Raw genomic sequence first — 13,049 nt, 5'->3', positions numbered from 1 at the left:
AATTTCGAATCGACCCAATCGGCGGAGGCGTCACGGCGAGGTTCGGTCACGCCAGGAGGAGCCGGGATGCGTCGCGGGCGGCCATTGGGCGAGGCTGACATCATTGGAACGCGGCGTCACGAGTGGGGCTCGCCGGAGATTGGGCCGCCGTTCGGAGCGAGCGGAGAAGGGAGGGCGGGAGGAGTGGAGAGTGCGGCGTAAAGGGATCACGAGGTGGCGGAGGGAGGGCGGGGGAGGGGGAAGGAGTAAAAGGGGCGGGGCGAGAGTGGCTCGGAGCAGGAGGGGGCGGGGCCAGGAAAAAAAAGAGCGAGAGAGGAGGGTGTAGAAAGAGGAGGGAGTAGAACGGAGAGGAGGTGGTGGCCAAGGAGAGCTTTTTGAATAGGGAAGTTTTGCACGGGGTTACATTCGCAGTTATCGCAGTGTTTGCAAATATTGAGTAGGCATTCTGAGCAAGTTATCTTCTCGAGAGAAGCCCCAGGAGGAGTCGAAACGCAAGGACCCAGCAAGCAGCAAACCCTTGGAAGTGACTCTGCAAAGCAAAACATTACAAACAAAACAAAAAAAAAACAACCAACCTCAATCACAATGGACCTATTGCTGTGCAATTAAACTTTGCATGAAACTTGGCTTTGGTTTATATTTTTTTAAAAAAAACAACAACAACAAAAACCATCTCTGCATCTGCAACACAGCGGACGGGATTATATATGTATATATCTCTTTTATATCTAGATAAGAGACCGGTTTCTGGCGTTGGGATTGCTGTCGTTGGTTCTCCTTTTTTTTTTCCTGCCGTTTTTGTGTGTGCGTGTGTGTGTGCGCGGTGTGTTTTTTTCTCCCCCCCTCTGGAGGAGGAAGTGGGACTTTGTAAATAGCTGGTCGTATTTCTGTCACCATCACCTGCCACCCGCGATTGCCACCGACAAGCAGCAACAGGAGCAGAAGAGCATCTCAAGACATCTGTATCGTTGTTAGTATCGCAATTATTCTCTTTTTTTTTTCTCTTCCAAAAAAAAAAAAAAGACATTGCAACTGGACATTGCTTTTGTGGAGGGTTTATTGTTGGGACTTTTTTTTTCTCTCCCCCCCACCCCTTAAAAAAAAAAGAGACATGGATGTACTCCCAATGTGTAGCATCTTTCAGGAACTCCAAATAGTCCATGACACTGGTTACTTCTCCGCTTTACCGTCTCTGGAGGAATATTGGCAACAGGTAAATGAGGATGTGTATTTAATGCTTGGCAACCTTGTGTTTTTATTTTATTTATTTTAAAGAGCTGTTTAATTTGGAACAGCCAGTGGTGGAGGGTTCAGACCTATGGCTTTTTAGAATGGGTTCCTTAGGAAATCTTGTTGTTTTAGTGGAAGTGTGTGCTCTTTAAAAAAAAACACCGCCAAATCTCATTTTAAGCAGGTGTGCATGCTTGTTCAGAAATAACTCATATTTTTTAAAATTTATGCATGGTGGTTTTCTCCTGCTCTCCTTTCCACCTCCTCCTCCTCTGCATTGCTATTCTGAACAGCGCTGTCAAATCTTGGAAACAGTGGCTGGTGTATTTTGAAAAGCTTGCCCTAGGCTCTCTGGCTTCTCTCTAGCTTTGCTCATCCGGCACAACTACCAATATAAACTAGCACTGTGGCCATTCCCATAGATAAATAAATAAAAATTAGAGAGATCATTCCCCCCCCCCAAGTCCGGTGTGTTTCATATTTGCTAAATCTTGTTCCTGGTAAGTGCTCTCATACACACACTCCATTTTGAAGGAAATCCAAAAGCTTCCACTGGCTCATGTTGTCATCCGGATGGTGTGTGTTTTTCTTTCGCATTTTTACAAAAAGAGTTTTATTCTGCTCTCTCCTTTTTTAAAAAAAAAAAATTAAAGTAGAAAGAAATACTCTGTTTAGTATGTCTTCCATCCCAATGTGTAACCCATTGTCAGTGTTCTAACTGCCTCCTGTTTCATTGGGATTGTATTTTTACAGTAGTTTCCCTCCTCTCTTTCTCCCCCCCCATGAGTTGTCAGTCATATGACAACAACCCTGGTTTGTTTTCTCTCTCCCTCCCCCTTCTCCCCCCCCCAGTCTTTCTAGCAGAGGAAAAACTGAGGCTTACTGCCTTTAAAGGGCATGGATTTATTTATTTATTTATCCCAACGGATCTGATGGTTCGGAGGGCATGGTTGCTTTTTTGCATTACCTTGATCTTATTTATTTACACACACACATACACACACACCATCAGGGGAGGGAGCTGGAGAAGGTATGTTTACTTCCCCAGATCAGATCATCGTAAGTCTTGCTTGCAAAGCTTAAAATCCGATCCAGAAGGCAACCTTTTCCGTGTTTTCTAATTGCCTTCCCCGTACTCTGCTCTCCACCCCCCCCTTTTCTTTCCAAAGCTCTTCTGATGGTACATGATTGAAATTGATCTAAATAGTTTTCTTCAGGCATCTCGGGTTCCCCCCCCCCCCCCCGCATCTAAGTGTCATATCTAGATCCTCCGGCAGCCTTCAGAAACATTTTAAATCCTTCTCCAGCTTCAGGCTGATCCTGGGGGCTGATTTGCATAATGGGAGAAAAAAAATTTTAAACCAGCCCTGGAATATGAAAGTTTAACTTGGTTCTTTCTGTCAATTTCCTTCCTGTTTCTTTATGGAACGGAAGCACTGCATGGCCTCTTACGAAGCTGCTTGGAAGTGGTCGGGAAATCATTTGCCCTAAATATAAAGCAACCTATCAAGATTGATTAGGTAGCCTTCTCTCCCCACTTATCCACTGCCACCTCCAGTCATTTAAAAAAAATGAGAGAAAGGGATTTTAGCAAGTCCCATTGTATTACCTGGCTTACTCCCGTGGAAAGTGTGGATAGGATTTGAAGCTGAAAGAGTGCATGTGTGCATGCAGAAATCAGCAGGGGACTGTGACAAACTCTTCAAGCTGACATTTCGGGGAAATGGGTTATGGTGACATCTCCTTGCTCATGGTGGTACAAGAGGAAGGAGTCTAACATTAAATTAGAGAGCCAGCGGTCGGTAGGGAGAAATGGACGTTCAAAGATTTTTGCCAGTAAATGCCAAGACCCAACATTTGAGCAGAGCCTTAATCTTGTTGACAGGAAAGGGAACTCGAAAGTAACTCGTGCTCTGCTCTGCAAACCCTCTGTGCTCCACTTAGATATGGTGGGAAACAGAAGGGAGAGTTGTTTGGTGTCACTCAAAGCTTTGTTTGGCTCATTGGAGAGGAAGGCTGGCATTTATTTATTTATTGCATGTCTCCTTGCATGTATGTTTGATCCATGTATTTTCTTGGCAAAGAGTCAGGATTTTGAAAAGGAAGTCTCCTTTGGCATTGAGTGAAAGAAACAGGAGGATGACTCATACAGTTGTGCTCTTGGCCAATTGATAGAATTCTCCTTGGAGCTCCCAGCAGGACCTTGGAAGTTGTATTTCTCCACACACACACACACACACCTTCCCTTGCTTTTTCCTTCTTCCCTGTGTCCACTTCTCTTTCTGTCTCTGATTTTTTTCCTCTTCAGTCGACACATTATAATTCTGAATGTATTGTTGCTGGAAATTCCCTAGGTCACGACAGCCTCAATGTTATGCGAGGCGCATGCCAGTATGCTTGGAAATAACATTCTTTGCATGTCTCCCCTAGGCTGAGTTCTCACAGGCAGGAAATGGGTTGGCTTTGTGGATGCCCCTGAATATTTTGGCCAGTGGCCGCTGATAATTGGCCACTGTAATCACATGTTTCTTGAGTTGAGGGCCCCCAGTTGCGGTGTGCTTTGTTCCTCCTCCGTTTGGTGGAAATCTAGTTTACTCTGCAAAGATAACAAAATTGCCTCAGTTAATGAAATACTGGCAAACACAGAGGAGGCTAATTAAAATTGGGTGGGGGGGAACAGTGTGATTTAAAGCTAATTCATTGAATGTCTCCTTTCTAGGAGATGGCAATTTAGTTAACATGTTGAGAGTAATGGCTGGAGAATGTAGGTCGGTTTGAACTCTTGCCTGGTTCTTGGGAATTGCACTGTTTACTGTAACAGTCATCACATGAGGGTTGAATGGCGTGTGACTTGGAAGGTGCCTAGCAACCAGAAATAAACACGTCTTTTGTGGGTATGTGGCCTAGTTGAATTTGTTTATCGCTGCATGTTTGGACCTCTTTTTTAAAAAAAAATTGATGCTTTTATTTTATAGACTTGCTTAGAGTTGGAGCGATATCTTCAGAGTGAACCATGTTACGTGTCTGCCTCTGAGATAAAATTTGACAGCCAAGAGGATCTGTGGACCAAAATTATTCTAGCGCGGGAGAAAAAGGAGGAATCTGAACAACAGAAAAATATGCCTGTTCCAAAGGAGGACAACGCAAGTAACCAGAACTTAGAGACTAACAGTTTGAATTCTGATATTAGCAGCGAATCTTCGGACAGCTCTGAGGAGCTTTCACCTACGACGAAGTTTACCTCTGATCCCATAAGCGATGTCTTAGGCTTGGCCAATACAGGAAACTTGAGTTCGTCTGTCACTTCTACTCCTCCTTCTTCCCCTGAGTTGGGCAAGGAGTCATCTTCTCAACTGTGGAATTGTGCGCCAGGTGAATTACATTCGCCAGGCAAAATTCGTACTGGTTCTAGTGGAAAGACTGCAGAAAAGGGTTCCCCGGTCAATGGTGATGCCTCTCCGGATGGAAGGAGGCGGGTCCACCGGTGTCAATTCAATGGGTGCAGGAAGGTTTACACCAAAAGTTCACATCTGAAAGCACATCAGCGTACCCATACAGGTGAGTAACTTTGCAATCTGCTGGAACGGAACAACATGACTTATCTCAAGATCCCCAGTTATTCATCTCCAAGGAAAAAAAATAACATCTAAATATGAAATTAAGATGGTGTCTACTCTCTTTACATATGTGTACCTCGTCCCACTTGGCCGAAAGGGGACTGGGCATGATTTGAAAGCATATACCATGGTATTCATGGTGCAACTAAGGAGGTTTTCATCTAGTAAGTGTCTGGTTGGTCGATGGCCAAGGAACCCAATATATAGTTCCATCACAGGCATTTGATGACTTCCAACCTGGAAGAAAGGCAAGTTGTGAATGTGCTAAAGGAGCCCTTTGCTTCCTGTGCTTTATCACCTTGACAGATAGCTTTGTTTTACTACAGCCTCTGTCATTTCTGTAGCTTGGACCCCAACATGTGATAAGTTGGTGGTAGCACCCCCTTCCACCTGCAGTCTCCTGGACTTATATTCCAGTTGTTCCCACGTTATTCTGCAGTATCATCCCTTATCTTGTTATCTCTGTCTTCGCTATTCATAGTCAGCAGAAGGGCATTAGTAATAATAATTCTTCAACATAGACCTTCAGCAAAAGCACTAACCCCTTATTTTAGATTGCATTTTAGAAGTAGCTAGGTATACAGCTGCCCTTCTTTTTCTTGGTGACAACTGTATAGAAAGGCCTTGATGCTGGTAGTGTCATATAATGTTGCACAATTCTGGAGCAAGAGCCCGGAGCTATCCGATGCTGCAATAAGAGTTGGAGGCTTCCCAGAATGCAAAGCATTACTTCCTCATTCCTTTCCATAAACTGGTTGCAAACATCTATGTACAAACCTTAGAAGAAGCTATTTCATTATCCAACGTGTGCTTTATTGGTTCCTCTTTTTTAAAAAAAAATTAGTATATGCTTGAGAAAATGCATCATTGTTTTAAGCTTTTAACAAAGGGAAAAAACAATCCCTTAGATGAAAACTGGAGGACAGAAATGAAACCTGACAACAAAAAAGGAAACTGCTCAGAAACAGGGGATTTTTATTTCAGTTCCTTAACGATTCAGCAATGGATCTCTTAAACACTAGAATAATATTGGCTGTGCTTCAGGGTAGCTTTGTATGCCTAAAGAGCAATGAAAGAATCTTTTGAGAAATACAAAATCAAGAAGATGAGAGTAGATTTTCATTCTTTTGCTCACATCAAACATCTTGGCCAGTATCCTGTTATCTAAATCCAGAGTGGAAGGCAATTGCGTAAATTCCAGAAGGCTCCCTGCCATGCTTCCATTTTCACACTGACTGTGAGAGTGATCGCACAACTGGTCACAAAACTGGAAGCGAACTAGAATTTGGAGTTGGAGGACCTTTACCTGATAGTCCTTCCGCTTCACATTTAGGCAGTAAGATACGGGCCATAGTATTTTACAGCCATGGATGTTTCATTTCACAAGAAAGCTCAACTCCCTTGCTGAGCCTGAAAATATGCGAGGCAGACATGAGCACTCCAAGGTGGTTTAAATTTTTCATAGTGAAAGTGGCTGGCGTGGTTGCTTTTCAGCATGAATATTCTACAGCACTTGATGGCTGGTTTAGATCTGCAGAGCAGGCATCTTGAAATCAGCAGCTAAAAGTCTGCTCCTTAAAGATGCTCCTTTTGAAAGGAGAAGAATGGAAAATCAAGTTTCTTTGCTATGATTTCCCCAACTCAGCATTTGAATAAATTGAGGAAGAAGACGGCACTGTTACATGGCTGTATTTTTTTCCCTGTGGAAATGAAACTTTGTCCATTTCTTTATTTTATTTTTTTTAATTCTCCCTGAAAAGAGGAAGCATAATGTCAAAGCTATAACATCTCACTCAGAATCTCTTGCTAGCAATGCATTTTTGTCTGAATTGCTGACTTGCCTCTTTCAGTGCTAATGGTAAAATCAGTGCACCACTAAAGGTGGCTTCATTCTCTATCCTGCCACCTCCAATTACTTCTCCATGTTTACGCCCATGGTTGCCTGGAAAACGAAGCTTTGTTTATTGCTCTTTTTTTTAAAAAAAAAAATTAAAACAATGATATGTATTAAAACTGTCCAAGATCATTATCATCTTATCTCAGTTTAGGGCCAGATCCTGTTAAGCTGGCTAAACTTTGAAAGAGAGAAATTAGTGGAATGCAACCTCGGGGAAATCTAACATATCTCATTTTCCCCATATATAACTCTCAGCAGTTACATGTGTGTGTAAATTATTAATCTAGTAAGGCCATGACACCTACCAACCTACAGGAATATATGTTGTTCCCTATCCTTTGTCAGTACACTATGATGTCAGTAGCATGCGGCCTGAGAGAAACAGAAGATCAACTTTAGATGAAACTTTAATCACTCATTCGTCTGGGGTCCCTTTTTACTAACCCTAAACAAGCAACTAAATGATTTTTACAAAGCTGTATTCCCTACAGTTACTAGAATTCTTAACTGCCAGGTACTTCAGACAGTTTGTACTCTTGGCATCTTTCAGTCAAGTCTTGGTGTTTTGCTGGTGCAGCAAACCCATCAGCTTAGAAACATCTGAATTCCCTGTCAGCATTCTCGGAAGTACTTAGCAGGCTGTTATAAATGAAAGTGGGCAGCTTTATTTCCTATGTAAAAACACAAATAAATCAATATTCATCTTCAGCTGGAGATGGATACAAATGGCGAGTAACTGTGTTCTCTTTTGCAGGAGAAAAGCCTTACCGATGCTCATGGGAAGGGTGTGAGTGGCGTTTTGCAAGGAGCGATGAGTTAACCAGACACTTCAGAAAGCACACAGGTGCCAAGCCTTTTAAATGTAATCACTGTGACAGGTACGTGAATGGAAACTCCCTTTTAATAACCTTTCCTAACTTTTTTTTCCTCTCCAGTGCTTCCATAGGAAGTAGTGAGTTGAGAATTTCATTCATAAAGACACTGGTAGGCAGCCCATTCTGATTAGCATACATTGGAGCATTTCTTAAACAGAAGAAGCATCCGTCTGTAGTGATCAGCTGCAGCATAGTTTGTTTGTCGGCAAATCAATAAGTAATATTGATTGATCAGGGGAATCATTCCCATCTCTGATTGGAGAAAATCAGTTCTTACAGTCCCCCCCCCCCCCGGCCACATATTCCTGAATGCCCTAGTTGAAATCCAACAAACGTAATCCCAGAGTTAAGTGGATTGAAGAAAGCTTTTAAATAGCTTCTGCATTTAGATAGCTTCGGTGTGGATTCGGGCTGAGTAAGAGATCAGCTTCCTAACTGCAAGATCAGGAGAATGGTGGAACAAGGAGAAGCCTGTAGAACCTATTTTAGTGGTTATTCTGAAGGGAAGGTTTGGTTAGCTCTCTAGGTTATAGCTCCAAAAATATTCTGCATATAAGGAGTTCGGTTTGATGACTTCAAAGGGCTCTTGTGATTCTTTTAGGAATTGTGCAAGTTCCCTTCTCCCCGTTCTCACCTTCAGTTAAAACATCAAGACCATTTTTCCTTCCTTCAAGGACTAGTGTGTCCATTAAGTGAGCCTTTCCCCCCATAGTATGCTTTCTTCGTTTAACTGGAGATTAAATTGATTCTCACCAATGTTTTCCCATGATGAGGTGTTGAGAGTGGATCAGAAAAGATGCCAGCATACTGGCAAGTGTATTTACAGTTATAAATGGGGCACAAAACTGTTTTGATGGCCTCTAAGGATGACACTTCTTCAGCCTGGCCTACCTCATGAGGCTGTTGTGATGCAAACAAGCTATTACAACCTCTTTAGAACGAGAGTTGGATGTAAATGTAAATGCACTTGACTGTGATGTAACCATTTGCAACCTGGCCTTCATGGTGAAGTGATCGTTGCACCATTTTGCTCATTAGTTTGGCAGTATTTTTCTGCATTCACTCGTTATAAGATGAGTCACTTCCACACAGTGCTTCTGTCTGCAAACTAAGCTTTCTAGATGTCTGCAGAGCACCGGATAGGATTTTCCTTGGCAAAATTTGTTCATGAGAAAGATGGTGATGGCACCTTGCCTGTGAAACAAGTCTCAGTGGGTTGGAAAAAGGGCTTTGTACACAGATCTCCCTTTGATGTGCATTTCCTGAGTTAAATCCCATGCCTTTCCTTATGGGTCCCACTGCAATGTGAAGGTGTGATAGCCTTCACATATTCTACCTATTGTTTTCAGTGCCAGTGGCAACTTTTAACTCAATGCTCTCCCATCTGAAATGTGACGTTTCACTTTGCATTCCCCTCTTGTTCACCGACAGGTGTTTCTCCAGATCTGATCACTTGGCCCTTCACATGAAGAGGCATCTCTGAATGGGTTGAAGAGGTTAAATCCTGCGGGCCAAGAGGCTTCAAGGCCAACCAGCCTTGAAAGAAGGGATGCGTGTTCCAGCCAAAGCATGCCACTTTGCACCCTAACCCAGTAGCCTCCAGGGCCTCTCTTCCTTGGAAGGTCTCCAGAGGGCTAAACAAGTCATGTAAGAAAACGGCATTGCGACCGCATGGTGTGGGTCTCCTGCGCTGGTACCCAACCTTCTGAGTGGCTTCGACGCCTTCCGCCGTGAGCACGTGCACTGAGAATGTTAAATGACTGGACGACTGTATGTTACTGAGGATCTACTGGGCGACTGTATGCTGAGGCACATTTTTTTCCCGTTTGTTTGTTTTTGTTCCTTGTGGTTGTTTTTTATGACCGTAAGAGAGAGAGAGAAAGAGAGAGAGGAGGGGAAAAAAAGGTTGACTGAATGGGGGAATTTTTTGCATACATGCGGAGTCTATTGCAAGTTGGAGTGATCACTAATCATGTCCACGGGGCTGGGGAAAAGAGGTGTCTGCACCTTTTTTTAAAAAAAGAAGGGGAGGGAGGGGAGGAAAAGTAAAGACACCAGAGTTGAGGGAGGGCCCCCCCCCATCCTGAATGAAAGGAGCTTTTGGTGTCTGGTCCAGCTATTAAATGTGCAATGTGTCAAGTAGCTTGTTTTACTTGCTACAGAGCTCATTTGTAATCCATTGTATAAGCTGTGTATTTACAATATAACACAACCTGTAACTTTTTCATTATAATACAGAGGTTATTGCATGGTTCTGGGGAACTCTATGCTTTTCCATTCTTTAATCAGGACTGCAGGCGATTTTGTTTTCCCTCTCTCAATTCCAGTTAAAAGCTGCTACCATGCAATTGGTTTAATGTTACATAACATACAAAACCGGAATCGCTTTTTTTTGTTGGTTTGTTTTAATTTTTTCCAGGTTTTTTTTGTGCGTGTGTGTGTGTGTCCTGTTGGATGGATAAAACCACTGTAGGTTAGAAACCGATTTTTTTAAAAAAAAAATCTGATGCAGCTATTCTTTCCCTTCCTCTTTTATTTATGCCTTGAGGTCTAATTTCTGGTTTTTTAGCTGTTAATGCACTGTTGACCTTAATAATGGTGCCTTATGCAAAGCGACCTTTTCTTGCAGGAGGTCTTATACAGGGGTATGGGTGATGTATGCTTCATTAAGGCTCTCTTGTCACCTGACACTTGTACTGTATCAAATGTATATTATAAAGAGGTGGGAAGAACCTAGATTGCCATTCAAGATTGCCATACATGGAGACATTCTTAAACATGTCACTAGTAATTCCATAGAATAATCTGGCTAGTTCTGCTAAATTAAGAATCAGTGGTTTTTTTGGTTTGTTTCCTCTTGCAAAACCTATCCCCTTTCTTCCCTTCCCTGCAGATAAAACCCTCTACTTCAAAATGTTATATTTTGCTCATGCATATTTAGACATGCATGAGAATTACACATGCCACACAAGTAATGGCTGAAAAGGCACAAGTTCCACATCTATATAATCTAGCTTTCTCTGGGTTAAAACAGAAAGAAAATAACAATACTTTTCTTCATGTAAAAAAAAAGCAAAAAAAAAAAGTTACCAAGTGGGCAGAAAGTTTCTGTTGTATGTATATTTGTGTGTACAGTATCCGTAGCTGTATGTATGCGTATGTGTGTTTGCGTGTGTGTATGTATGTATATATCTATAAATATATAAATATATATATAGATAATATATTATTATTTTTTAAGGATTGAGTTGCATTTTCTGCTAAGAAGTAACACAGCCTGGAAGGAGACCTCTGTTTCACGGCATTTTCTGTAAAGGAAACAAACAAACGACAGCGATAAACACTTAAATTTCATTTTTTTAAAGACTTGTAGACCTCTGAAAGGTTTGCTTGAAGACCCACCGGAAGAAGGGCGGCATTCTAGTGTCCCATTTCATTTCAGGGTTGGGGAATGCTTTTGCAGGCTAATGGGTAGCCTTGTCTCTCTCATGTTTCCCTACCTTCAAGTGAACATGGGTGACCTGATGCTTTGCCCCTGGAGATGCTCTCTGAGGGAGACCACAGTTGCAGAAGTGCAATGTTTTTCACGCAAGTTGTTGGACAACTTGTAGAATCCAAATTCTAGCTTTCAGAGCAATGGGAGTCGTACTCCATCACTTTTACTTGACAGGGTGGTGTCTCAGCCCTTGTCCCTTAGCTTCTTGTTTCAGTGGCACTTTGCTTCCCCCCCCCCCCTCCTTCAGCATTTGGTAACTTTTCTGTCGGTGCTGGATGCTTCTCCTTCCTAATTTTCAGCTGGCTCTCAGACGTATTGTGAAAAAATTGGACTTGAACAGTACCTGGAGAGCCAGCCTTGCGTTCTCAAATGTTTCCAGAGTTTTTAGAAGCACTACCCATACACCCATTTGAAGATGGACATGCTAATAATGGCGAGAGACAAAAACCAGGTCCTCAGCGTCTGAGAAGAAAGAGCTGAATAATTGTGGTTTGGTTTCCTTTGGTGCTCTCCTCAGAGCTAAAGGGGAGCCAGGTGGTTTACTGAGTGATTGGAAATGATCCTTTCCTCAGAAATTAAACCAACCAATTTCCAGAACCATCTTCCTTAACAACAGCGACATAGTTATACACAGACTGCATCTGTAAGCTCATTTCTTGCTATTTGGGGCAGCTTTTCCTGGAAATGATGGTGAAGATGAGTAGATCTTTAAACCACATTAGACACCATTTTATCTGATTCTAAGGAACGCACAGGCCTATACTGTTTGTATTGCATTTTGGTTTTGCTTCTTCTTTTCAATATGCTTTGAAAGTGCACTTTTTAAAGTAAAAATATTCCAGGAAAAATTTTATTGTCTATAATCTGTGAAGCTCTGATGCAAACATGGAGCTTCATTGGTGCAGGGGGGTACCTTGTTCTTTCTGTTTAGGGTTGGTGATATTCACTATAGCTGCAATGAAAAATGCCATTTCACACATGAAGCTTTCTCCACTAGACAGTACAGTGAGAAATCCCCTCAGTATTCATGTGTGTGTTGTAATCTTCACACATGGGTCATGGCAACAACAGATGTGTTTTGTTTCATTGTTTTGGGAGGAAATTGTGTTTGAGAGGATTCCTTTCTTTGCCTCGTTTGCAATCTTTCTGCTTAGCCATGATAGATCTGTTACTTTAAAAAAAGAGTTTTTTTTAATTGGTTTTTTTAAATCCCCTTGCATTAGCTTTTCCAGTTGTGAAATATCAATCATTTTCAATGGGGCTGTTTGCCAAATGTTTTTTTTTTTAATTACTGTCTGTTTTGTGGTTAAACAAGTACATTTTGTTCAGGTGATAACTGAGCCTCAATCAAGCCGAAAGGAAAAAAATTGCTTGAAATTTCAGAAAAAAAAATTTCTATTCGTAAATTCTGTTTTCTTTTTTTCGTTTGTTTGTTTTTTGGAAGCACCCTGTTATCTAAAGAATCTCTTTGTAAGATTTTTGTAAAGAAAATTTGTTTTACAAGATTTTATTTGAAATTGTTTTTTGCAAGATTGTTATATTTCTGTATGAATGTATTTTTTATTGGAATAACATAAAAAAAATTCTTATCAGAATCTTTTGTCTGTTTCTTTTTTTCCTTTGGTGAAATTAAACTTACAGAATTTCTGTCATCCAAATTTCAGATTCAAAACCTTTATTATCCTAAGAGATGTTTTGAATGTTAAAGTACCTCAGCTAGGGTGCTTTAGCTAACGTGTGGGTAAAGACAGTGATTCTTTAAATTTGAAGGATCAGGAAACCAGAACTCAAGGCTATTTTTGAAAAGTAATTAGTCACATCAGAAGCCAAATATGTTCCATGGGTGCACATTGTGTTCAGTTGGCATATGAAACATACGGATCCTATTTTGTTATGTGCTGTCAAGTTGCCCTCAACTTATGGCGACCCCATGA

At 41.6% G+C, this 13,049-nt stretch overlaps 1 protein-coding gene across 1 annotated transcript; it reads left to right on the top strand.

Moving 5' to 3' along the window:
• Window positions 1-314: 314 nt before the first annotated feature.
• KLF6 (KLF transcription factor 6) lies at window positions 315-12,710 on the top strand. Its single transcript, XM_020800371.3, has 4 exons — window positions 315-1,213; window positions 4,206-4,788; window positions 7,499-7,622; window positions 9,051-12,710. The coding sequence occupies exons 1-4, from the start codon at window positions 1,112-1,114 to the stop codon at window positions 9,100-9,102; spliced, it is 861 nt and encodes a 286-aa protein (XP_020656030.2). The 5' UTR covers window positions 315-1,111; the 3' UTR covers window positions 9,103-12,710.
• Window positions 12,711-13,049: the final 339 nt, after the last annotated feature.

Source organism: Pogona vitticeps, chromosome 6 (assembly GCF_051106095.1).
Source record: "Pogona vitticeps strain Pit_001003342236 chromosome 6, PviZW2.1, whole genome shotgun sequence".
Lineage (NCBI taxonomy): Eukaryota > Metazoa > Chordata > Lepidosauria > Squamata > Agamidae > Pogona > Pogona vitticeps.
This window is presented reverse-complemented; position numbering and strand designations above follow the sequence as displayed.

What these genes read in the sequence shown, in the direction of transcription:
- KLF6 (XM_020800371.3), top strand. Translation starts at nt 1,112, where the DNA reads ATGGATGTACTCCCAATGTGTAGCATCTTTCAGGAACTCCAAATAGTC. An exon ending in ACATCAGCGTACCCATACAG is followed by an intron (nt 4,789 to 7,498) that starts GTGAGTAACTTT and finishes TCTCTTTTGCAG; the next exon opens with GAGAAAAGCCTTACCGATGC. An exon ending in AAATGTAATCACTGTGACAG is followed by an intron (nt 7,623 to 9,050) that starts GTACGTGAATGG and finishes GTTCACCGACAG; the next exon opens with GTGTTTCTCCAGATCTGATC.